Source organism: Paralichthys olivaceus, chromosome 5 (genome assembly GCF_024713975.1).
Source record: "Paralichthys olivaceus isolate ysfri-2021 chromosome 5, ASM2471397v2, whole genome shotgun sequence".
NCBI classification, from domain to species: Eukaryota; Metazoa; Chordata; class Actinopteri; order Pleuronectiformes; family Paralichthyidae; genus Paralichthys; species Paralichthys olivaceus.
Genome location: NC_091097.1, coordinates 7,528,869 through 7,556,014, shown reverse-complemented (window position 1 = coordinate 7,556,014; position 27,146 = coordinate 7,528,869). Strand labels below are relative to the sequence as shown.

Sequence of the window (27,146 nt, the reverse complement as noted above, 5' to 3'; positions counted from 1 at the left end):
ACCAGAACAAGTGAGTAATGTGGCCTGTTTAGATCTCAAACTAATGCTGACATAAGAAGTGATTGACACAAAAGGCTTGGAGCTTTTAAAGCCTTAAGTTGGACACTTAATTGTCTCCCATCAGTCTGTAGTAAGTATGTGAGAGCACAGTCTTTGTCAGACTATCACTAAACATCCCTCTGTTTGTGCGTACATGGTGTCTGAAATTGCAGCCTCCTTATAGCTGCAGGGCTTTTGTCCAGGCCAACTTGAAACTGGTTCTTACAAAGAGGGAGCTGTGAGGCTGACTGAGCATTTTTGCTCTTGATTGGCTCCTTGGATTGCATCTGAAATGCATGCATAACACACAGACATATAACCTACATACAGTAATACACACGTGTATAAACACACAGCTATGCTCACACCCACATGTAGACATGCGTACACATGTGCCCTTGAGCTGCACTGATGCAGGAAGACAGTGCTGGGGGTTTTTCACGAGTGTTTTATTTCTAGGCCTCTGTCTCTGCAGTGTCCTCATTTTCCAGCTGACTGCCAAAACCCGTTCTTGGTACCCAAGAGTCAGGTTTTCCTAGAGCAGGACAAGGTTAACTGCTGGATAGCCTCTCTAACACATGTTTGGGCTGTTTCTCGCACCCACATCTTTGTTTGCCCCTTCCCTTTGAAAGTTGTCTAATCCTAGACCTAATACCAGTCCCAGACCCAGACTGAATCTATTCTTACCTGATAACGTTCAATCAGATTGTGTGTAGGATGACATGAAAGGGTGGTGATTCAAACCAGAAACTAGAATATGTCTCAAATGTGTCACAAGTGACCACTTGTGATTATATTTCACTTCCATGTGCACATTTTGAATTTATATGTGGGAAACTACAACCACTGCTACCACCAAAAATTAAAAGCTATTCAGCCAGAGAATCTGCCTGCAGTGCCTAAAAAAACCCAGTGAATATTCCTTATCAGGTTGTCCCTTATAGGTGTGAGGGATGTATTTTACTTTGATATTGAGGTTATGGTGCAAATTTGGACAAATGCAGCCCAACCTGTTGCCAAATGAGGCCTGAGCAATCATTTCCCAGTGTGTCCTTAGAGGGTATTTGTTAATCCAAGCGTTTGAGCAAGGTCACCTGAGAGGGTTTTTTTTTATCCACAAGGAGGTGTAAGGATGGTGAGGGTTTTCCTGATCGAATGTGGGTTAGTGGGTTGGTCAGGGCTTCAGAACAGTTTGCTAAAAAGTGGAGTTCAGCTGGCACTTGGTCTCTGGAACAAAACACAGGTCAATATTTATTCTGGGAAACAACAGTAGTATCAAAGTCCATGCTCAGCTGATATGCTCACGCTTCTGCACAAAGCATTTCCATTTACTTCTCTCTATAAGCATTGCACATAGTATGCATATAAAGAGAAAGCTAAAATTGAAGCCAACGTCATCTTGATTGCCCCCTGTTGGCTGCCTGCAGTATAGGCCACAAACCCCTGAATCCTCCATGTTAGCAAATACAACATGGACAAAACTTCAAAAAAAAATTCTCAAAGATGGTTTCTGTCAGTTTGGGTAGTTCTTGACACTGACATATGGTCAAGTGTCAGTTTTCCTGATAAGTTTGGTTTTAATTACGTATTTGCTACATAATCGAGGTAAAATGTAATTGGTTGAGAATGTATGCATATAGAATGCAGGACCTCGACTCCTCGCCTTGATAACAAATGCATAGACTTTGACTCCAATTGACATCAAAATTGCAAGATGTCAGCACCCATATGCAGGATATTTTAGCTTCATTCGCTTTGTTAGCTTCAGCAAGTGTAGACACATTATCTGTCTTTATGTACAGTCTATGGGATTACACAGTTTTGCCATCATTACAGATCTGGATAAATGTGGAGAGAGTTACGGACAGACAGTATGCCTGAAAAGATGTCAGCCACCACAGCTGCAAGTCAGCTGAAGCTACAGGAAATGGAATCTGCCTGCTGTGTGCTGTTGTTTGTAGAGGGATTTGCTATTGCAGTGCAAGCCAGAACAATGGAGAGGGAGAGCAATGGAAAGAGTAACACAAAGTGTCCATCTGCAACTCCCTCCGGCCTCGATCGGGCTGTAGTGGGATAAGGAGTTTGCATTCGAAGGCTTGGCCCAGTGTGTTTGGCTCTGGATCACAGTTCAGAGCTTGGCCTCGGTTTTCAATGTGAGCCTGCTTTATTTTTTTGTATACCTTGATACAATGTTGTTGGCCAACAGCTACAAACACACACAGTCATTCACTTGCCTCTTGTCAGATCATACCACTCTGTGTGGTCCATTACATCCAGACAGAGCAGACAAAACTGTTCTTAAGACCAGCCTGAAGCCACATTTTAGGCCATTCAGTAATGGCATGAGTGATGTCTGATGTGAAAAGCTCATTGTGCTGTGTGTTTAGTCATGTTTCCATACACAGCACTGCCATGATTGCATCTTCTATCGATCTGTAGCTTCCACAAACCTCAATGTTATATGGCCTGCTGTGAATCAGTGCTGTAACACATGCTGGCCTGTACACATAAGAAAATTATGGATTTTTCGATTATAATTACTGGCTTCTTATCCTGAGAAGCCTGTGTCGAATCAAACTTGCATCCTAGCATGTTTTTATTGCTAAAGTGATGATATACTTTTTATGTTCTAATGTTTTGCATCATCTGTTCTGTGTCTTTTGTTTAGAAGATCAGTGTTTTGTGTGTGGGCAATTGGTGTAGAAAGTGATAAAGAGTGGGTGAAAGAATGAGGGATGTCAGAGCACCCTGAGGCCATGTTAATAAGGACTCCCTCTTTCTTTCCCTCCCATTATTTCTCTCCCTCTCTGTGTCTTTGCACTCCTCCCTCCCTTCCCTTGATGATGGCAGGAGCAGCCAGATCATTGCTTCACATTCTGGCGTTTTCTCTCTTGCCCACCCCTCCCCTGCCTGCATTGCTTGCTCTCCCCAGCTCCTTCCTTTCATGTTTCCTCCCTCCCTCCTTCCAGTTTTTCGCCAGTCCTCCCTCCCTCAATCCGTCTTTGAACCCTCAGGCCGCAGATCAGCCGAGTGCCAGGAGAGAAAAGGAAAAGAGGCGAGAGGGTGGGTAGGAGGAAGGCTTGTGAGAAAGATAGATGCACAGCCTCTTAGAAGATGGATAGAGGAGGTAGAGAAACATGCAGGCCTGCAGAGATGACAGTAGGGTTATCAAGAGGTGGATTTTAGACCAAGCATAACCTCTGCATAAAAACAATGTCACACATAAAGTCCAAGCTGACAGTCAAATTAGGAGGATGTGAAAATTAACACAAACAGATCAGACTGCAAAATGCAGATATATGCTCGTTAATCAGAAATTTGACAGCTCATCCATAACAAAAACACCATCCACTTGTGAAAAGTAAGTGTTCAGTATAAGGGGAAGTTGGTTTCTGTAACTGTCAAATGCAAACATACACAAACTTCTGTTTCCACATTGCTTCATGTTTTTCACACACTCTTTTTAACAGTCACTCTTCTCTCTGTCTGCATCCAGCTTCTGTCCCTGTGAAACCCAGAGGGATTAGAAATGAGTCCTTGCCTCACTTTTTCACGATGAGCTTTCCTGTGTTTGTAAGGATTTGTGGAGATAAGGTGAAACAAATGTCTCAGATCTCACCACTTATTGTGCTTTCTGTCTTTGTGTTTTCAACAGTACTGGCATAAAGGATGCTTCAGCTGCGAGGTCTGCAAAATGACTCTAAACATGAAGAATTACAAAGGCTTCGATAAGAAACCATACTGCAATGCGTAAGTTGTTTCATAACTCATTATTTCATGTTTCATACTGGTTCAGCCATCATCTCAAAGACACTGAGTGCAGTGTTTAATCTGTCAACAAACTGAAATAGGACTCTCTAAATGTGTGTGTGCATGTTGCAACCCAACTACGGCCCCTCTTTCCCTCCTCTGCTGTTTATCTGTGACTATTCCAGCTCCCCCCTCAGAGAAAAGGCCCATATATGTGGTGTGGGAAAGTGCCTCTATGCCTCCTCCTCCTCTGTGGGGAAAGGGGGGTTATCAACAAAGGAAATTCCTAAAGTTCCTCTACAGTGACACAGGCGGACACTCTGAAAACTAGCATGTCCCCTCTCGCTCCAGCACATTCTCACACACTAAAGGCTCATCGGGAATCCATGGAATCCTCCTCTCCCATTACTTATAATGACTTTCTCCTCCTCTGTGTGTGTGAGTGTTTATCAGAGTGAGTGCATGTTCTGAAAGGGAGTGCAGAGAGAAGGCGTTGCTCCATGTTCTGACAAGCTCTTTTGCATTTTTTTCTTCCCTTGAAATGCCTTTTTACTGCCAGGGATGTAAATCAAGCCACGTCATGCCTAGCATTGTCATTTTCTACCCTAGTGGAAACTCTGTGGTAGTAGGCTAGCCTGTGGTCAGCTGTTTTCTATTGAATTTGGCTTTTTTTATGATTAAGAGTCATTTGTTTCAAAACTGGAGTGAAAGAACATGACTAACAAAAAAACAGACAAACGAACAAAAAGGGGCGAAAAATTAAGTTTTCTAAAGCCTGACCAATATGGATTTTTGGGGGCCAATACCAATGAAGGAGTAAAACATTTCTAACACTTTGGTTGATATTGGCTGATATATATTAAAAACAATTTGGCAATGATTCCTAAGATGTCATTATCAAACTCTTAAGACAAAAAAAACATTATTTGAAGCTTTATGTTTGACAGTTTAGCAATAAACTTTATTAAATAAATACACAGTTCTTAAATTAATAAAACAATCATACATTAGAATGAAAAATATGAACATAAATGCATTTATTTTCTGCATTGTAAAACAAAAGTTTTCTTATCAGTTTATATCAGCAAACATAAACGGCAATGACGATATGTCTATGAAAGGCTCATATCGGCCAAATTACATTGTTGCATGGCTGCTGTGGTGTAAAGATACAATTGGTTGTTGTGTCTTTACCCACAGAGAAGATGGGTGACATTGCTCTGAGTCGATATCGACTGCTCATGCAAGTGGATAACGTTTATGTTAATTCTTTAACTCTGATGTTGAAGATTTGCTGTCTCAATTCAGATGAATATTGAATGATATTTTCAGTCGCAAAGACAGTCTAGACAAGAGGTATTAAAAGAGAAAACCAAGAGACCTAAGAAAACACATATGGGAAAGCTATTTTGAATATTTCCAGACTTCAACCAGTGCTACTGTGGCAGCTGGAGCAGGAAGAGAGAGACAGGAAAAGATAGCTGTCACTAATGAAGAGAGAGAGGAGGTGAGGAGGAAGACAACAGCCAGCATGCTACTGTGGTAGAGCCAGTTAGGGCTGAAGCAGCAGGAAAGAGTGGCAACAAACACAGAAAGAGGTGTATGCATTGTTGAGTTATTTATGTAATAATACTGTATAAAGCACATAAGGTATTTGCACCTAGGAACAGGGTGTGGCTGATTTCCAATGTTGCCAGGAATCCCAGTTAATTCCCCAATGTTCATGAAAGTGCAAGTGTAAATGCACCTAAGATGCCTTGTGACAATCTCAAATGAATACCAGGTGTGAATGTAATTTGGGTTTAAATCATTTGTAAATACATAGTGCATTTTAATGATAAAGATGGACAATACATCTTCGCTCCCTGCCACTGTACAATAATAAAGCCAATCTATGATGCAATCAATATGTTTTGTCTTCAATTTTAAGAAGCTGTCATGTTGACCATCTTTACCTACAGTCCATGTCTCAATTGTCTTTAATATAAGTTAATGTCTCACCGTGCCCTTGTCCCTACTTGCCATCTTTCACATCAACATCAAAGCATTAACCATCTACACCGTCATCATACTATCACATTTATTTCCACAGACTAAAGCGGCTTCTTCTTTTGCCTCCTTCAGATGTTCTCCACTCCATGTGCCGACAGGAGCAAGGCCCTTCAGAGCCTGTTTATTATACCTCTTTCCGTTTGTTTAAAACAAGCCACGTTCAAGTAAACATTGTCAGATGGAGAGCCTCCCACTTTAGGAAAGGAATGCTATGAAGATGGCTACGTTCTCTGTTGTTATTCTGTGGGATAACTACTTTATCATTACTCCTCTATATTTGGCCTTCGAAATTGATATAGGAGTTGTTTGTTTTCACTGTATTCCCACCCACCTCCTCCTAGAGAATCCCATCCCTGATGAGATACTAGAGTCACAGAAGGGGATTGTAGGAGATTTAGGAGGGCAGATAAGTAGATGGTAAAATTCTTCATTTCCCCTTGGAGCCATTGGTAGGACACTGCCTTAATGACTGATATTAATCTGGGCATCAATGTGGTGTTATTAAAACTAGTCACAAATGTCTTGATTTAGTTTTATCGTTTATTTTAATGGCTGACAGTTTCCTGCAGTGTGAGACCAACTTTAATCACAAACGATCCAATTTGTTAATAAATTGTTAATCAGAAACCAATCAAGCAGTGTGACACTGCGTGTTGTACTTTTCTTTCGTTTTAATCTTTTGAAGGTGACCAGCAGACTAACATAGTCAGGAAAATATCAGAGGAATTCTGATACATGAGAGTCACTGTTTAGTAGATTTATTCCTGCATTCTATTCACTATCTGTCTTTGTTTAATCCTTCCTCTGTGTGTGTGTTCAGATTTTCCTCTGTCATTCATTGAACTTGCTGTGTTGAATGAGATGTACATGTTTAATCTGAGTGATGCATTACAACCTTTCCAGGTCTTACAGGGTCAAGCCGGCCACAACATCTCCTGATCCCACAAAGCAAACAGGCCTCTCCTCATGCACAGTAGGCGGGTTTTGTGTGTGTTTTGAGTTTGATTACACATGCGTGGCCCCCCTCACTCCTACACCCCAGCTGCGCCTCCCCTCCATTTTGATCACGCCCTTCTTCTTTTTTTTAGCGTTCACAGGGCTAACTGAGTTTGTGCATGTGTCACCCACTCCTGTCTGCAGCTCATTACCTTGTTATACAACAACACAGATAGTTGAGCCTTCTTGTGACTCATCCATACTCTCAGAGACGCATGGTTACACACACACACATAACAATACTTCATATCTACAACCCTGTTCTATGTTTCTCTAGCAATTTACAGATCTTTAAGTTCGAGGGCAGTTTCTCAAGCCATATTGACGATGACAGCAGGGCTGTTAACACAGATGCTGAGAGTGTGTGTGTTTCTTCAAGCCACACATCTTCTCCCTCAGACAAGCAGGAGCACAGTGTCGCTCTGTGATAGAAAGTGTGTTTCACCACAGAGCACACACACCTACTCCAGAGAAAAATTAACATATATTGCTATTGTCCAACTCTTGACCAAGAAAGAGGAGATACACTGCCAGTGAATATGAGTGCCCAAAAATGGAAGGTAGAAATTTAGATTTTATCATTTATGTTGAGTTTATCATGATACAGATATGCAGGACATCAGATGCAACTAACTAATATATTTAAAAAAAAGGATCAGCACATCATACCTTTTCAGAGTCCAGTCAATCGTCAATTAACCTCAATACTACGACGTGTCCTCAATTGGTCTTCAATATTTCAGTTAGACATGCTTGACATTATTGATCAATGGAGATAGAGAATATTTGATATTGCCCTGCACAGAATTAGAAAAGTTAAGATTCACAATTATTGTGTCTTTTAATGTATGTGTATATATATATATATATATATATATATATATAATCACGGAGCAAGTAGTAGTATCATCTGATGACAAATTAGCCTCTGGGGGCAACGATATCTGGGCAAAGATTCTGTCTGTTTTTTTTTTAGACATTTTGCCAAATTTCTATTACCAGCTGTCTGTACATGAATGCAGATAAGTTAGAAAGCTGATTTGGGGCAATGAGTTCTGCTTATTTTGCTCTCCACACACTGTAAAGCTGTGAGCAACCAAGGACTTTTCAAAGAATTGGTCAAACTCGAAAAGGAAACCAGAAGGCTTACAGCCCCAAATATTGTCCTTTGTCTACAGATTCTACAGAATCCCATGCAAAATCTTTTGATGGAGATTAATGTAGAAGTTGAACCACTTACTTGGTTTCAGCCCTACTTTACTGATTCGTTTAACATGTAACAGGTAACTAAAGATATTTTCAATCAGAAGCGGTAGGTGTCCTTGTCTAAAATGAAAGATTGAAAGTGTAATGTCATGTATCATGTGCTTCTCTTGTTAGATATCCTACAGCAAAGAAAGAGTAGCATGATTTGAATTAATTTGCATTGCAGTTTGATTTGCCTGCTCAACTGATAACATAGATAAGCACCACATCTGAAGGTTGCCCTTTTAGGAAAAGTGCTAAGAGTTGTGAAAGCAAAATGTGCACAGACATGCATGTTTTTGGGTGGATGCTAGCAGGATGCTTGGGTTTGTCATACATCACACCAACTTCTGCTCTTGTTCCAATGTGATTGCATTCATGTTCCTCTTCCCTTTCTTTCACATTATCATTAAAGTGACTAACGTGTCTTTTTATAGCTCTATGTAAAATACGCCAACCACAATCCTTTTGTAAAAGTTCACATCCCATAATAACATTGGGAGGAATGCTAATACAATGTGTTTGCTATGTTGTCAAGGGAACAGTAAACACATTGCCTAAATGGGTTACCCAGAGGCATGGATACTGGTTGAAGAATTTTGAGGTCACCCAGAGCTCTGAGGCATGCTGGGAACTGCAGTCCTTATTAGATAAACTGTGAGGGCTCTTCCTCTCCCACTGGATTTGAGCCATGTGTTTTCGCTGGCTTAAGGATCACACTGAACTGGCAGGCACCATTATTTGTGGACCTCACGGCCTCTTGTGCACAGAAGCCTCCAGTGTATAAAAACACTGTCTTATGCTTTGCACCCACAGCAGCGGTTTAGGTAATCAATAAGTACGTGTGTGATGAATGGCTTTTGGAATGATGCTCTGACTGAGTGCTGCATGCTTGCGTGTCTGCGAGGAAGATGTGCATTTAAGCTTAATCGAGTACATTTACGTTTGCTGTTTGTTTCAGACAGAGCATCTTCTCCTGAGCAGCGGGAGGTCGGATGGTTATGACTGTCCCCGACTGTCAAGCAATTTCCCAGAATCCATTCAGAAAAGAGATTCGCCTTCATGCTGTGCTTAAGGGGGCTGCCCATGACATCATTCACACTTGTCCACTGTCTCTTTGACCCTGTTGTGTCTGTTGCATGCAGATTCTCTTCCTGTTATCCCTTACAGGGACGTGCCCATGAGTGTTTCCGCATATGTGTGTGTGCCTGTGCTCTGTAAGCTTTTTAACATTCAAATTTTTTCCACACCTGCTATGGGTCTCGTCCAAAACTTTGCAACCGTGAGGCTCTCTTCCCCCACCCACAGCCTGCCTGCCTGCACTTCCTCGTTTCGTCCTGACGTCAGGCTTCCACTGACAGAGCATTGAGTGTTGTACTGACATGCCTTTTGTCGACAGGGGCTTCTAACTCAACCTCAAGACCACCTTGAATAACAAATGCCCCCACTATGGGGGCCACAGACTGCGCACTGTTATGTTTTTTTTTTTCTTAGAGTCTTGGCTTGAGCGTCACAGTGGGAGACTGAGTAAAAGCTGGCATCTGCTTGTTTATGTGTGTGCATGTTTACAGTGTACTGACGTTTTTTACTGTTTTGTGTGTTTATTTTGCAGACACTACCCCAAGACAAATTTTACCTCTGTGGCTGACACTCCAGAGAACCTCCGCCTCCAACAACAGACAAAGATGCAGAGCAATGTAAGTCAGTAACTACACATAATATTAACACTAACCCAAATTCCAGCTGTCAAACACACACACATTTTGTTCCACACACGAGGTAATAAATCAATGTGCATAATTGGAAAAGCCTAATTTGAATTAACCCTAAAAATGATCCAGGAGTAAGTTCTTCCACAAAGTCAACTTTCTGATAACTTTATCAGACTAATTCAGACCTAGTTTAAACATTCAAGATAAGTGCGTTCTCAAACTTGAAGACACACCTGAGAAGTCAAGCATGAAATTGATTCACAATGGACAAGGAGGAGACATGAAGAAAGGGCTGGATGGTCCACAGTTATAGACTATCATGAAATGAAATGTTATAAGAACAATATAAAAGAATATTAGTTTGTTTGAGAAGGAAAAAATGAATATACCACTAGTTTAACAGTGTTTCTGTAGCCAGAACAATTTCTTTCTGGGAAAAAAAACTTGTTTCACTCAACAACCTCCATCAGTGTTGAGTATGTGTATGACTGTCATTCATATGCATCTTTATGGGGGTTTTCATAGCTCCATAAATTTTTATACCATGTTGACTTAAAACCCAGGGCTACTGAGGCCTCTACTGTTGCACTTCTACTTTCTCTGCATCTTTTGCAGCTGTACATTTATTTGGCAAGTTTTTTTCCTGTTAATAAGGGGTAGTTTTTCCTTACTCTTGAGACAGGGGATGTTGCACCTCGTTAAGCCCTCTATGAGACAAATTGTGATTTGTGAATATGGACTATACAAATATAATTTGATTGAGTGAACCTCATTTAAAATATTCAGTTTTTCTCCCATCCTGATCTGATTTACAACCCCAAGAAAACATCACTAAAGCTTCTCCAGCTGAAGCTAAAATAAAGACCCAAATATATTCTGAGAGACAAAAAAAACCCTCATCAGACCAAAATATCCATCTGAACTGGGTCATGTGTTATTGCCTTAATAAAGACGGCCGCGACAGAGATTCTGCAAGATTTACACTCACCGACAGACTTTAAACAATGTTTTCCCATTGTGGCTTCCTGCAGTTATAGGAAGAATAACAAGTCACAGATAGAGTGAGTAGAAAATGCTATTATATGTGGTGGAAAACTAGTGGCAGAGTGTCATCAATTTTGACGGCTGTCATGTGAGGTTTAACTTCTCTTATTTATGCCATAATATCTAGCTACTTTTTGTTGCAGCGTAGAGCCACAGAAAAACAACCACAGAAACAGCTGCATAATACATTTATGATTGCACACTTTAATTTTAAAAAGACGCCTACAACTTCAGCCATTTACAGCCTCATTAATAACAAGATGAGGAATGGGGGGGTCCATGGTGAAAAGCTGTTTTCACGTCGTGCAGCATAGAAAAGAGTTGTCCATGTGGGCGGGAGTTATTAAAGAAGGCACATCATTCATATTTTCCAAATGTCTGTCAAAACGCTACATGTGATTCTGGGGGTGTGTGTGTGTGTATGCGAGATTGGGATTTGCGGAGTATTGGGGTGGGGGGTCATGCAGGGAGGGAAATGATGAAGGGATTGACAGACAGATGGTGTTTTTCCACACGGATTGACTCCACCACCACCACCCCCACCCACCAACACTCAACCAAACACCCAGAGACGGTGATTATACAAATGGTTTATCATCAACAGTAGCCTCAAAATGAGCTTATAATACACAAAAGATGTCTGTTTGACAGGAAGGATTAATGCGATCGTGATTAAAGAGTAGTGTCATTGCTCTGTTTGTGTGAGAGCAGTGGCTCTGAGTGGACAGGAAACTGTGATTCCAGTAATACCCAAAGCTTTTAAGGAAGTAGGTCTAAAATGATTTATGATCAAGACATTCCTCTCTATAGGGCTGTAGCTAATGCTTTTTTATTTAATCTACTGATTTTATTCTTGCCTGTTAAATGTCGTAAAATGGTGAAAGGGGGCTATTAAAATACCATATGTCAAGAAAGTATATTCAAACTGCTCGTTTCATTCAACCTTACCATATTCACCCTGTTGTCATACATGATTAGAAGCTGGAACAACCGTTTCAAGTTAAGAAAGTTAAACTGCTAAATGTTTGTGTTGAGACTTGTCTATTTAACTAGAATGACACTAAGTCAAGTGCATACCTCAGCCAAGGCCCAATGTTCCCCTTAAATTCATTAAAGCACATCTAAATATGACTTATTTTTTCATTAAGATCCAGTAATTATTTCCTGGGGAATTAGTGAAAATGCCAATAAACTGGATCCGCACCAAAATTTCATGGGTTAGTGATGTGAGAAAATAAAACATAATGCATACAGTTAACATGATATGTACATACCGGTATGTAGTTATTGTGTATTTGTTAAGATAATACGACAGAAGCCTCACGCACTGTGATGATCATGTGCTATTACAGCATTATTGAGCTATACACTTTGCAAGGAAGTTGAAAGTGTTTGCGGATAACTGTGGCCGTGTAACCCCATGCCACAGCTGCTGCGTTGCTACGGGAAACCTATTGCTATGGTAGCAGGGTAGAGGTTTGTCACACCTTATTACAAGACTTTGCGGGGGAAACTGAAAGAAACAAGATGGAGAGACAGAGAGAAATACAAAAAACTGGGGAGAGGAAATTTGAGAGGAGGGAGAGCAATGAGGCGCACGTGAGCGAGTAAAAAAAGGAAGAGACAGGAAGGCACCAACACAGAGAGAGGAGGGAGGAGTTCAGGGTGCAAAAGGAAGAGATAAAAGTGAAATCCCCAGAGGAAGGAAAGCCAAAGGAATGCAAATAGATGCAGAGAGAAAGATCATCATGGGGAAGAGCTTCTGCTCTATGGGATGTCTGCGTCTGTTGCTTTTGAGGCAGTAAAATATGAATGAATGAAAAAGCAACAGGGCAAGAGGATGGAGTGTGGGTGGGGAGAGAAAGCAGAGGCATGATTGGAGGAGGAGGAGGAGAAGAAGCTGTTGCATGGATCCAAAAAGACAAAGGAGACGGTCTGAGAAATAAAAATAGGGGGAGGATAATTCGTTGACTGATGGGAGCGGAGTGGGAATGAAGGACAAAGATGGGCCGAGGCCGCATTAATCTTCTCCATGACTTATCTTTCTGCGCAGGCTTGAGAGCCGTGTATAATTTCCCATGGAATGAAGATCATCTATAGTTTTCAATCTATCTCTCAGTGGACTTCATGCCAGGGATGACAGCGGATATCTCTGACACACACCATCGTAGAATCACAACCATGTCATCATGAGACGAGAGGAGGATTGGTCAGCACTCTGTTTAGCAGTGTCAGACATTATGTGGACACTCTGGGAGAGGATGGAGGGATGAAGCTTTTGTGTGCTGGTAATGGGCGGGGGGGGGGGGGGGGGGGAGCGTTGATATTGGCGCAGTCGCCATGGAGGCAGGAATAAGGATTTGGTGTGGGGAGGAATAAGTAAGTGATTTGTCACAGTTGAAAATATCATGGCGTGTGCCGAGGACATCGATTGGACAAAAATCAGAATGCGTGGCTGCTTTTTTGGGGTTAAAAATAAATTATGCAAGATGTCGTGTGTGAGATCATTCATGGCGGCGCCCGGTCACCGAGGAACTATTTTTAAAAATAAAATAGACCTCTCATATACAACAACTGGAACACTATTCTTACATCCTGGATGATTTAATGGTCTTGTAGAATACACTGACCACCACTACAGCCTCTGCACAATGTATAACCAACTCCAACACACATCTAACCCAAACAAATGGAAGAAAACATCATCAGTGACCTTCATACAGCAGCATGGTCATGGTCAGCATGGTCAGCCTAGTCCAATCCATCAATAAAAAGCTGGAATTAATAGTTCACTTCATGATGAAATAAAAGAACTGCACTGTAGCCTCATGTTTGCCCATAACTCCAACGAAAAGCATTGCAGTCATTGGACAAAATGTAGAATACAAATAAGACCAATGTAGAACTGATAATGTAAGATAAAGTGGTGTTTCCAGGATATTCTCTATTCTGCTATCTGACTTTATTTTCAGTTATGACGTGGGCTCCTAAATGGTATTCATTATGGTCTAAAAACATCTTGAATTTTAACTTGAATTTTAACTTGTTGAAACCTGCAGAAACTCCTCGGGGGGTGGGGGGTCATGCATTGTATAAGATATTCATCTGAATTTGCCTGGGCTGGACACTTCCTCTTCTGCCCTCAGGGTCAGGACAGGGTGGGAGGGCTAGAAAGCACACAGGCAATTTGTCATACGCTACCTCTCAGTGTGACCATATATGGTTGCTGCCACGTCCTGTATGTAAGGCCTTCACTCCCCCAGCAGACAGGAAACAATCGTCACCACAAGAGGCTTGAATATATGTGGCCAACCTCACTTTGCTTACACAAGTAATGCTTTCTGAAGTCATAGTCCATACATAGGAAATTAGTGATTTATTTCTGTCCTGGACTTAAAATCATCTCTGGTTTTCTGTGTAGGCATGCTGTAAATCAGAAAATGGGGAAATACCAGAATTGCAGAAACATTTCGACACTCCCACTTTAACGGTCACTGCTTAAGGTCACTGGACCCGGACGGATGAATCAGCCTGACTGATATTTACCAAAATACCTGCAACAAAATGCCAAACATGTTATGTAGTCATTTAGAAACAGTGTTGTCTTTCGCTAAAAGATGTAAATTGGTTCACTATAATCGGTGAAGCTCTTACAAATATTTCATCAGAAACATGAAAATGTACCACTTGTTATTCCTTTGGCATTCTTTGTATTGTTATTGATTGATAGATTTTTTTAGTACGCTGGGGGTTCTGGGGGGGGGGGGTTCTCTTGCGGCCCACCAGGCCTGTACCATTATATGCAATTATTATTTCCATATAAATTGTTGATCATTCCTGCTAGTTTTAGTATCAACTGATATTTAAAGTATCATCTGTTTTTTGTCTTTTTTCTTGCATGTTGTATTATCGTTAAACTTATATTTTGTAGTGAGTCAATCCACTACAATAAAATGGAAATGCATTGATAATAGTAGCATTTTAAATTTAATTTAAACATGGGCTCCTCAACCAATCCTCTGCTGAGGAAAAACATTAGCAGAATGTTCATATTACTGGAGGTGACATTTCAGGGTTCTCATATTAGTTATCTAATGGTGTCAAGCTGCAATAAAGTCAACTGTAAAACCATTTTCCTCCTGCTATAAAAATATTTTATTAGGCCAGCGCACAGCTCATTAAAACTCAGGACAGATCCATTTGCTAGTCCATGCTCAAGCACTAACACTATACAACAGATACTATATATACAAATATTATAATCTTGGAGGAAGTGGAAATTATTCCCATGTTAAGCAAGAAGATCTCTTTCTGTATGTTGAATGGATCTAGGTCAGGGTTTCTATAAATATTAATTTGCGCTGCATCTGTTGGATTTGTCGACCTACACAAACCGATAGAAACTGTTCATAGCTGTGCGATTCGCTTTGTGTATTCTGACCGTCTCTTAATTTCTAACATGATTGTGTTTTGTCTACAGGTTTACTACAAGGAGGATTTTGAGAAGAATAGAGGAAAATGTTTCACCTCGCTCGCAGACACGCCAGAGTTCCAGAGAGTTAAGAAAATGCAGAATACTATCAGCAATGTAAGTGTCAACAACACAGACACTTACAAGGATCACCTTTTAATCCACCTGTCCATTTAATTTCTTTACATCTCTAATATTTTTTGTTGGTAACAATGAACTGAGGATTTGAAGTAAGTCCACTGAACAGGGTCACATCTGAAATGTTTTACATGTCCATTTACATACTGGGTATGTGTGTGCTGTTGTATAGGAAGCAGATTGTCTATTCTGCAGTTGGTTGTTTAGTTACAGAAAATACTGAGAACAAGGAACAGCACAAGAAAGATTTCTGTTCATGGATTGACGACGAGGTTCAGTTATTAATGACAATAATACCTCTTTTACACCAAAAGTAGCAGTAAAACTTGTGCTGCCGAGTCATTTGACCCAGGAGTGGTTGCCAATTGTATCCATTCCCATTGCAGGCAAAAGCCAGATGTAAGTGGGTGTTAATGGGTTTTTTGACCTATGGAGAAGGGGCTGAAGTGTTTGCAACGGTGTCCCCATTCATTTGTCAAGTCGTGAATTGATAGGAACCAAATCAGGAAGTGACTGTGGGTGTCATCATTCCCAAATGTCTAATTTTATCTGTCTATTCTAACACACAGAGTTTCAAAACTAAAACGGGGCCTTATTGCTTTAATTTTAAGAGTGGTTATTTTGTTTATGTTGACTTTTGTATCTTTCCTTCCACTCACTCACTGATACCAGTCAATGTCTGTCGCCTCCTGTTCGCATCACTCTTCATTTATATTGATGGAATTCTGCTCAAATCACTTGCGCATGGACCATTCTCCTCCACTCTCTCCTCGTCTTTCCCTCGACTCCTGTTATTGATTTGCCATTTCTCTGTAAATACAGAACAGCGATGTAGAAATGCAAACAGTGTTTAACTCGCGTCCCCAGACTGCTTAAGTCAGCAGCGCAGGCTTTTTATTTTGATGTGAAACTCCCTCGCTCAGACGCGAAACATACGACGTTACACATAAGCAGCTCTGCACCGGCCTCACTAATGGTATAATTAGTGTGGAGGGTGATGGGTAATTACTGCGTTCATGTGATGAAAGATCTTGCGTGACTGAGATCAAGGAAATCTGCAGGACGGAGAGAGACACACACATTACATGTATTTATGGGTGCGCACAAGCAAGCCACATCAAGATAACAAGTGCGTTATGGCAAGATTGATTTGGGTACATCGTGGGCGCATCAGTCATCCTGATAAACCCGACATCTGCTCGCAATAATTCATCGTCATTCACAGTCAATCATGATGGAACCGCTTCAGATGAATGCTACGTCTCCTTCCCCCTTTGCTCTCTTTCCTGGACACGCGGAAACAAACCAGCAGCCTCTGCAGAATGTCAGTTGTGTCACTTCCCATCACTGTCCTTTTGTTTAACACCAAAAAAAAATAAGTAGCAGCTACCAGTTTGGTTGAGCAGCATTCTGGGCCCTTCCTGTATATCCTGCTTTCAGACATGCACTTAACTCAAAATATTCTCCTGAAATTCACCAGAGGGTCTGTATGTGAGAACGCAGATGTCTGAGTCAGTTGCTCTGGACTTTCTTCTTCCTGAATTTTCCTGCAAGGCCTCTTGTTAAAACTCTACAATCCAGCAGAATAATGTCCTGAGAATTCACAGAGTGAGTGGGCATGTTGTTGATGTTTTGAACACAGACACAAAACTGGGGGAAAAAAATAATATGAATATCTCAGGCCGGAAAGGAGGTGCTATACATGTAGAAGACACTGAAGATGATGTCAACTGAGAGCTTTTGGTGATGAGAACTAACATAAACAAGGATGTGTGATTTCCATAGCTGAATTTATACATCATGTCCTGCCTCCTGCATGATCTACCCAGGTCGTTGTGAATGTGTCTGACCCAAACAATCTCCTGCTCCGTTATTCATAAGTGAAAGTCCTGAGAATGTCCAGACCCAACTCGTCCGTTTGTCGTGCTTACTCAAAACAAGCCAAATGAATCTCCCTCGCACACTCTCACGCAGCATATTGCACTCTAGAGCAGCCGCTGTGTTCTCTCAGTCACTCGCTTCACTGTTCTTGCGCTAACACTCCGTCATCCTGTCCAGTCTGTGAACACACTCCTTGAAAATGCCGCTGGCACAGTGGGCTCATTTAGCAGGGGACAGAATCGAGCGTTGTAAATCTGGAGCGGAGACACTGTGAGTCAGTCTGTTATCAGCCCTGGCAGTAAGGGGGACGAGTTATTGAGTGTAGTCATAGAGCAGTCATTCGGTCAGTTTCATTACACTGGCCCTGTTTCATGTTGTCCCTGAATGCTGCCCTTGTCGCACCAGCTCGAGAGGTTGAAGAATCATTAACTCTTCAGTTTTACCTGAGTTTATGAGTCATAGATTTAAATAAATAAATAAATAAATAAATGATTTCAGCGTGTGCAGTCATGATTTCCCCTCCTCCTCTCATTGTTTCCTCTTGAATCTAGCTGGCTCATTCTCACCCCGAGCATTTAGGCGTAGAGTTTATTTTTTTCTTTTCTTTTTTACACCTCACCTGTTCTTCTTGATATGTCAGCTGCGGTTGCTATGCAACTCTGAGCTCACACTACTTCCGGCCACTGCTGAGATGTCACTTCCTCTCAGTGTCGAGCTGCTTCCAGAGGCTCTGCTGCCCCACCTAACACCACAAGAACAGGAAAGCTGTACAACAAGTGGGAGCCCTCTGGTGGATAGAAAATTAACTACATGCTGTGACTGCTTCCTGGAAAAAACACTACACCTGTAGATTTAAAGCTCTTGGCAGGGTATCTACAGGTTTTCAAAAGTCCTATAAAAGTTCATATTTAGCAATTTTATATAGCTTACTTTAGGCAGTATTGTTACATATAAAATAGTTTTTTTTTGCAATAATTGGCTAGAGAATCCAACCTAAAATGTATTCCTGGACCTTAAGTAAATTTACTTTGTTTTGGTTTTCTAACCATTGTATTCATTTCCTGCTGCTTACCCTGGTTGTGTTTCTTGGTTTATTTATGTTATTTTTAGGGGATTATAATTGTATGCAACTCCAAAGGCTGGACAAAAATGTGATAATGTCAAAAAAAATTCATGCACTTAATAAATAATTCAAGGCTATATCATCCCCAGTAGTTTGCACTGATCTCTGTCTTCTTGAAGGTGTGTGGAGTTCATCTGCTTCTGTGAGCTCACACTGTTCTTGTCGGTCTCTTGCAGGTTAAGTACCATGAGGACTTTGAGAAGGCTAAGATGGGAGGAGTTGCCCCACAACAGCCAAGTGGCCCCAGCCCAGGTATTTATTTACTTTGTTTAAAACACACATTCACACTAAGCACTGGGCAGAGGCAGCTACAGTAGCAGTGCAGGGCTGTGGTGTGGTGGAAAAATTGTACACGGTGGGAGGGAAACTTTTTGAAAACATAAATCTAAAAATAAATACAAAATAAAAGCAAACCAACTGTATGAATGGATAACACTATTAAAAGTGGGAAAACATTCTTTGAAGAACTTTAACACTTCAGTTCTCTCAGAAAAGTACACCAAGTGCTGCACCTACATTTTTCTTGGAGCTCCTTGCATGGTGCGTGGCTTTATCGCTGCCACAGGCTAGATGAGCTCATCAGACTGGTCAATTCGTCACACCACTCAGGGATCTTAGTCGTAACATGTTCACTGCCGCCCTCGTCTGCATTTATCCCACTCGGCTGTTAATTGTCACTTTGCTGCACAAAATGCTGTAATTCCAGTCTTGCGTAATCTGAACTTACAAACTGTTCATTTCTCAAGTCAGAATGGTTTGCTCAAGCTCAGCAAGTTTGAAGTAATGAAAATGAGAAACATTACAAACCTTAGTTATTTGAGCAACCAAAGTCCCCCTTTTCGTTTTACTTCCCTGAAATAAACGTCAGCACAGAAAAGCATTGTTCACATGGTTCCTCAACAGGGAAATCAACAGGTACTGGATGCAATTTGACTTGCCATGTATTTGAAACCTCACCCTCTCAGAGTCAGTGCAGGCAGGACTAAATTGCAGGCATTTGCTTTATGTATTCAAAGCTCAGTTCTCCTCCCCAAAATAACTGAACTACAGTTTACAAATTTAACACTTGCGGCTGAATCCCCGGACATCTCCCCTGTGAATCTGGTCTGAGTTAATGTTCCCTGCATATTCATTTTCTTTCTTTCTGTTTAATCAGCTGCTTTCCAGCCCTCTGCAGGATCTCAGAACAACTATGATACTGCTTCTGAATCAGTGGGCCAGGCAACCGGCGGCCCAACGTCCGGTTCTGGGGTAGGTCTTCCACTGTCCAATGACTTTTGCTGAACTGGTCAGGATGCATGACTTCATGAATTCAGAACCTGCAAAGTGTCTGAAGATAATCACCTTTTAAAACAATTACTTGGCAAGTATATTGTCAAAAATGCCAATAGTTCACAGATTTGATCTTTTAAATGTTCATATTTGCTGGTTTTCTTAACTTATGTGACATAAAACTGAATAGTTTGGGGTTCTGACCTGCTGGACAGACATTAACTGGGGCTTCAATAAATCATAATGGGACTGACTTTTTATAGAACATTTTTTTAAGGGGTTCTTTTTTTGATTGATGTCTCAACCTTCGGCCATGTTTCTTAGAAATCAGTTGAGTAGTTCTTTTTTGTTACACTGCAAACAAACAAACAAGCAGATAATCATTGATGTTCTTTGATAGTTTACCATGTTAGTAACATTATTATGTTTTTGATAACAATTTCCCAAAAGGTTACAATAACTAAGACATTTTATTGCTGTAACTTTAGTGATAGACATATACAACATAAGAGGATTTCTGCTGTAGCTCCTCTCAGGATCTTACTGAACATCTTTGTGTTACGCTTGTGTCCACAGAAACGGTACAGGGCCGTGTATGACTATGCTGCAGCTGATGAGGACGAGGTGTCCTTCGTGGACGGAGATGTGATCATGGACGTACATCAGATCGACGAGGGCTGGATGTACGGGCGTGTGGAGCGCACCGGCCAGCAAGGCATGCTGCCTGCCAACTACGTGGAGGCCATCTGAGTGAGAGGGAAAGTAAAATGAGGGAGAGAAAAAGGAGGAGGAGTAGGTAGAGAAAAGGAGGGAAAGAAAGAAAGGAAAAGCCCAGTGCCATCTCATCTTAACGCCGCTTTCTCTTTATTTTACTCTTGTTCCCTAATCTGTCATGTGAGAACTCAAATCCACCCCGCCCCACCCTGCTTTCTTTCTCTGCTCTTACCGTTCAGCTTGCCAACCACAGACACCCTCTATCTGTCTGTCTTTTTGTCTCTTTCTGTCCTTCTGTCTGTGCTGATGTCTGTCTCCATTTGGATGACCGTCATCCTCTTTCATGTTTTTGACTTTAGTACATTCCCTTAACCTCTAACCCTTTTGCACCAATCAGCCGGTTATCAGTCTTAACAGAGAGGTTTTTAATATATTTATGGGTTGACACACATTTTGCCATTGTGTGCTCAAAGAGGCCACCCTTGCGTTCAGCTTTGCATTGTGGGTATCTGTGTGAAACTGGAATCGCAGCCTAACTGAAGAGCACCTCCTGTCGTTGCCTTTCACGAGTGTGACAGTCATACAGGAGGGATCAGGGACAAAGTTAGGGGACGTCATCAGTCCATCTTCTGCAGCCAAACTGAATACATCACCACAGTGGCTGTGGATTTTTCATCTATACACGTTTATTCCGCTTATTTGCATCCTTCAGTCCTCAAAGCTATTGTGACAAATGTTTGAAGAAAAAAACGAGATCAGAACAGGTTGAGTCTTTTTTCCCTTTTTGCTACGAAATCACCATCAAAGAGAAGGCATGTAAAAAAGGAGGCCAGCACAACTCTCTCTATTTTTTATTTTAAATTCATTCCATTTTTTTTCTGAGTGAACATTCCAGTCTGTTTTTCCATTAATGTCGAGAGAAACTGGTGAAACCTTGGCTGTGCTAAATGTTTTTGAAGTTTTTTTCTCATGCTGTTCTTCCTTTTATCTTTTCTTGTTATTATGAGAAGCTTATTTTCAAAATTAATATTAGTTTGTTAAATAAATGCAACCAGCAGCTCAATTTATGAATCCATACAGAGGAGTTTATCTGAAGGCGTGCAGCCCCGCACATTTGTTTAGTCGTGGGATTAACCAAGCCGACCTGCAGTTGCGCTGACAGCTCGTTGGAGAAATCAGCCCTATAGTCTCACAATTAAACCTGTTCCTGAGTAAAGTTACAGACTGGCATTTAAAACACATGCAAGAGAATTTTATTTTATGCTCTGGTCATTAAAACATCCATAAAGGTAGATTTTAGAGAGGTAGAGAAGTTCCTCTGGCAGGTGAATCCCAAACTATTTTTGATATTCGACCAATGATATCAGTCAAAAATTTACCAGCGTTTGGTTTTTGGTCATCACAAATCACAAAATTGAGCGTTCCCGTTGCTGGCTATTACAAAAACGCTGCATCATTCCTCCACTCTAGATACTGTATTTCTGTGAGGACCATATCAGACCTTAGAAAGATATTTGACCATCTCTCTGTTTTGTAAATAATGCAATTTACCCATGATCGCACAGACATCCCCTTTTTCCTTGCTTATTCATCCTCCCATGTGATGCACTGAGATCGTCACAGACATGGAGCGATCAAGGCGGTGCGCTTTTCGATGGGGTGGGAGGGGCTGGAGATATTTCAGCTTTATTAAAACAAACAAGGCTCTCACTATTGTAGCTAGATGACATTGTACAATTGTATATGTATCATAAAGTCAAGTTAGGGAAAATGTTTTTACTGGTCATGGTGCTCGGGGGAAGTGGTTTGCCTGCAGATAAAAAAAGAAAAAAGAAGTTCATATTATTTTTGTGGATTTGGCTGAGGGGAAAGTGATGTGATTTTAAAAAAACTGATGGAGAAAGTTCAGTGTGGTGCAAGTTGTCAGTTGGTGTTGAACATTCATAAAAAAAATTCAGCCTTCTAATGTTATGAATTGTGACAGTGCTGATAAATATGATTACTACACCTCAAAGTGGTTAATGGGTTGCTAAACAAAATGAATGGACACACTGTATAGTATGTATGCCTGTGTTATGCATTAACCCCTATTTGACAACTGGATGAATCTACTTGCAAAGCAGATGCTAGAACAGAAAGCTGTTTTAAAGCTCAATGTTGTTTCTCTTGGGTAAACTGGAGAATTTTGCTTGTAGTGACATTATTCCTGCTCCTGGCTAATGTTGATGTTTGCTCAAATTTAACTCGATATCAAAGCTGGTCACACTGGTAGCCTCCGTGACTCTGCGGATTGATGATGTCAGTGGGTGGCCTGGATGAAATGGAAAAGTAGCTTAAGGCGGCCAGTGTTTTGTAAGTGAGGCTCAGGGTTGATTTGTATGGCAAAGTCAAATTTGTGCGTGGGTTGATGCAGGCCTGTGCTGTTAGGAGGGCAGTGATCTCACAGTTTCAATCTCCCAGCCTGTGAGGCTGAGCAAGTGTTTTGTCTGACCCGGATATTAGTCAGGAGTTAACTTCTTGCTGCCAAATACCGTTCGTCTGCCCTTGCAGCACTCATCTACTGAACCGTAACGACATATCATATCCCGTTTCCATTCAGTTTCTGTCTAGTGTCCTGTCCACCCTTCTGCCGCGATCCCTGTTTTTCCTGCAGACTCCATTGTAGGCTCCTGCGCTTCTGATGAATCATCTCCTGCTTCTATGATACTGGTTATAAACTGTAGACTCTGCAGATTGAAATCATATCATCCACAATGGCAGGTTTAGCAGTTTTGTGCGTTACATCTTAAATTGTTTTTGTTTTTGATATAATTTTGTTATTTGTTTGAATAAAAAAATAAAGATACCATATGCATATTGACATACACATGTATTCAAAACTCATACTGAATACATACTCAGAATTAAGGACCTGTTATCATCTCCTGTTGCCCTGTTACAGCACTTCAAATTGTACTTATGATTCTGCAGATTCAATAAAATGTCATTTTTCTCAGACTATTGTTTGTGCTATGTCTTCTGTTCAACTCCGTCAGACCATCGCTGAATTCCCTTGTTATAGAAGGACCCAGGTCACCTTCTGTCCCACCTGCCTCATGCCCTCTGTGCATTATACCATTACACCCCATCACCGCCACCATAAAATAACAAGTATCCCTCTCCTTTAAAACCATAAGAATAAAACTATGGAAATTGTGATACATTTTTCATAAAACAAAGTAAATGAAAAAATATACTGGATACATCCCATAATCTGCACCAAAATTTAATGGGGTCCTCTCAGGCCCCATCCCTTCTGTGTTGTTTGTGTAATGCTGCTAACAAACCTGTCTATGTCTATATTATCACCTTGGTGGAGGAAATATAGACTTTGGGCCATAAAATGGTCATAATGAAAGAAAACTATTATATTTTTTGCTTCAGTTGCACAAACAACCTGACAAATTTGTACTTAATCAAACTACTGTCAATTTGCCTGCTTGTATTTATATTTGAAAAGTTTTAACTTCATTGCTCCTCATCTTCACCAGGATTCCCTGACAGGAGACATATTGTATCTCAGTGGGACCTTATTGGTTAAATAAAGGATAAATAAATAAAAACACATGAACAATAATCAATGATGGACTATTGTATCCATTCAATGACTTTTTGGACTGGATTGAGGGATTAGAAATTGTGTTAATCTGATTTTGGAGTTAAATTAGGCTGCAGGAAGATGAAATTATAACATTGTTTTTATTATTAACCTGATAATTTGGTAAATTTCACATCAATAAATGCAGAATGACAAACAATATTCATTTCACCAGATTTCTGCATACATTTAACAAACATATCAAGACTATAAATCTTATAGATACTAAGAAATGCAACAAAATTTGGCAATAAACTGTTTTATATTTTGCATTTTAAAAAGTTTAGTATTTCCCTTTCTTTCTTAACATTACTAATCACTAATATCTATTCTTCTTTATGTCCATTTAACTGTGCTGTCACGTTAGCTGGTTATTTCCTGTGTTGGGTACGTAATTGCAATGTTTGTATATGAACAAGTTTGTAAATAAAGTTTAAAAAAACAAATAAAAAAAAACAATGGAGGCAATCGCCCTTTGGTGATTTTAGAGTGTTCACCCGGAGTTTAGTCTTCCTCCTTCACAATGTCACAATCTGGTGCCTCAAACAAATCGTTTAACTTTGATTCAAACTGTTTAATGTGAACTTTTTAGGCGACATTCTGAACGTGAAGTAAAACAGAACAGGAAAAGATACCTCCTTTCACTTCCGGTTCTAGAGCAGGCGGAGTCACAGGGGGGAGGGGTCCGTCGGATTCGCCCCGAACACTGCCGATCTTTGCCGAAGCTGCTGCACCGGCTGCTGTTCGTCCTGCTCGCACCTCCACCGTCTGACACCATTTCCACCATGATGGACATTTTGATGCTGATGTTTTTCGCCATCATGGGCCTGGTCTTCCTCTCCTACATCATCTACATGCTGTGATGAGGAGGAGGAGGAGGAGGAGGATGAAGAGGGCTCCTGCTCAGCCACACAGGCGGCTGGTAAACATGGGCGCACACGGGATGTGTGTTTTCCCTCTCCTGCATCCCTGGTGTCCGGACAATGGTGAGCGACCACTGTGCGTCTCACATGATGCTGCTGATGTTTCTGTTACATGTTGTGGTTTTATAATATTGTTAAATATATTATTCATATATTGTAAAACTATAAAACTGCAGAGATGATGCAAGTTGAATACTCTTGAGCAGGGCCTGTGCACCTTTCTGTTTCTATGTGATATGATTTCAAAATCATCTCTTCTAGCTTTTTTGTAGCTTTTCATTCCAGAGACAGTCTGTAAATGTCTGAGAGCAGCTGTTGTCTGTTTCAGGAAGAGGAGCCAGGGCCGTGATGGTTTCCCATCAGTGCTCTCAGGTGGGATGTGAGGAGTGATCCAGCGGAAGTGAGGGAGCACTGGAGGCCAAACTGTCTTTTCTCTCTTTTTCTATCTCCCACTTGCACTAAGTCATCTCTCCGTCCTCTAGAGGACCAGTCCAGTCCAAGGAGTCTCCCCTTACTTCCTCTGCAATGGATCCAGCTTGTTTTCTATCCAGACTGTGTTGAGAAGCAGACGTGTTACCTCTGCACGAGTCCAGAAATATCAGTGGGATTTGCCTTTTTTTATGACTCTGTGGTCTAATTATCACTTCCACCTTATGTGCATGTGTGTTTAACAGTATTATCCAACGTGTGGCCAACACCTCTGCACTCATTGCTTTAGTTTTGTCTCAGCCTTGACGTCAGTGTTAATGTTATGTTCTTTGTGTGTTGCCACAATACGTGCTCCTCCTCACTACAATCAAGGTTTCCCATCACGGGGGGGGGGGGGGCGTCAGTGCAATAACTCAGTGAAGAGATCACAGCATATCACCGTGTCTGTTGAAATGTGTATGTTACTGTTATTCAGTTTGTCTTAATAATATATTTAAAGTATATATATATATATATATATATATATATATATATATATATATATATGTTGTTTTGGGCTGCAAATGAAATATGAAGAGCAGTGATGTCATATCAGAAACTTGCTTGTCATTCTTACCACCAAACCTCAAATATAAATTATGTTCTGCAGTATATAAATCATGTTCAGTTTACTGATGCACTAATTATTGACAGTGTGTTCTGTTGAATAAAGATGATTTCAGTAAAGCAGAGTTGCTTTTTCTGCTGTTCAACACACAAGTCACTATATTTGTATTCTGTTCACAACCACAGATTATTCGGTTTTTGTCAAAAGAAACGTTTTGTCAGGCAAATAAGGAATTCTTTTTGTTTTTTAAGTGCAAGCACACTTGTTTGTCGTGGAATTTAATATATATGTAGATGATAAACATAGAGAGAGGACAATGCAACTAAGACAATCATTTTGAAGAATTTCAAGATTGATAGATACATATTTTATTAATCTAGATGTATATGTAAGTATTCAGTATGAGAGTCACAAAGAAAAGTAGCATGTAGGAAAACAACAAAGGAACATGAGATAAGAATAATACTAGTAAAAAAAACAATCCTCAAGAGAAGCTGAGGATATAAAAAACAAATCTAATCACCAGAATAAGAACTCCTGTAAGACTTTAGTTATATCAGTTGTTGTCTTTTGTTATTTCCTTGTGGAGTTTGAATATATTTAATTCAAGACAGCATCTTTTTGTGAGTTATGTGAGTTTATTTCCAGTTTTTCTTTTGAAGCCACTTTCCTCGTGTGTCTCTTGGTTATTTCTCGTCTTGGTCTCATTTCCCCGCCCTTGTGATCGTCTGCTCCCGACCTCATGTGTTTCACCTGAGTTCAGTTATCCCTGCCTCCCTTGTAGATTTGCTCTGTGTGCTCCTGTCTTAGTTTTCTATGTGGATTCGTTTTTCTCCTGCTTGTTCTCCAGTGTTCCATATGTGAGTTTTGCATCCCTGCAAATAGAGGCTTTAATCCTGCCTGTTTAATAAAACATTCTTTCCTGCACGACCCATCCTCACTGACATCTATGTCGTCACCTGATAATAATTGTGACAGTAATAATGATATATAAAGATCTAGTATATACACTGTTTTTAATGTGGCCTCTCAATGAACCCAAGATTGGATTACTCTGCAGGAGCCAACGGCCGCCTCTGTAAATCCAGTTTTCCACATCATGCACCTGCAACA

The 27,146-nt window shown here is 40.7% G+C and overlaps 1 protein-coding gene across 2 annotated transcripts in view; it reads left to right on the top strand.

Moving 5' to 3' along the window:
- lasp1 (LIM and SH3 protein 1) overlaps positions 1-23,434 on the top strand; it is a 29,418-nt gene extending 5,984 nt beyond the window's left edge. Inside the window, exons 2-8 of one of the 2 annotated variants that reach the window (XM_069524807.1) lie at positions 3,695-3,789; positions 6,745-6,814; positions 9,044-9,779; positions 15,319-15,426; positions 18,628-18,703; positions 19,608-19,702; positions 20,300-23,434. In XM_069524807.1, coding sequence (XP_069380908.1) covers positions 9,558-9,779; positions 15,319-15,426; positions 18,628-18,703; positions 19,608-19,702; positions 20,300-20,473 — 675 coding nt within the window. In that variant the 5' untranslated portion in view covers positions 3,695-3,789; positions 6,745-6,814; positions 9,044-9,557 and the 3' untranslated portion in view covers positions 20,474-23,434. The remainder of the gene's footprint in view (positions 1-3,694; positions 3,790-6,744; positions 6,815-9,043; positions 9,780-15,318; positions 15,427-18,627; positions 18,704-19,607; positions 19,703-20,299) is intronic. The other variant, XM_020094332.2, reaches the window with a different exon arrangement.
- The last annotated feature ends 3,712 nt before the right edge of the window (positions 23,435-27,146 follow it).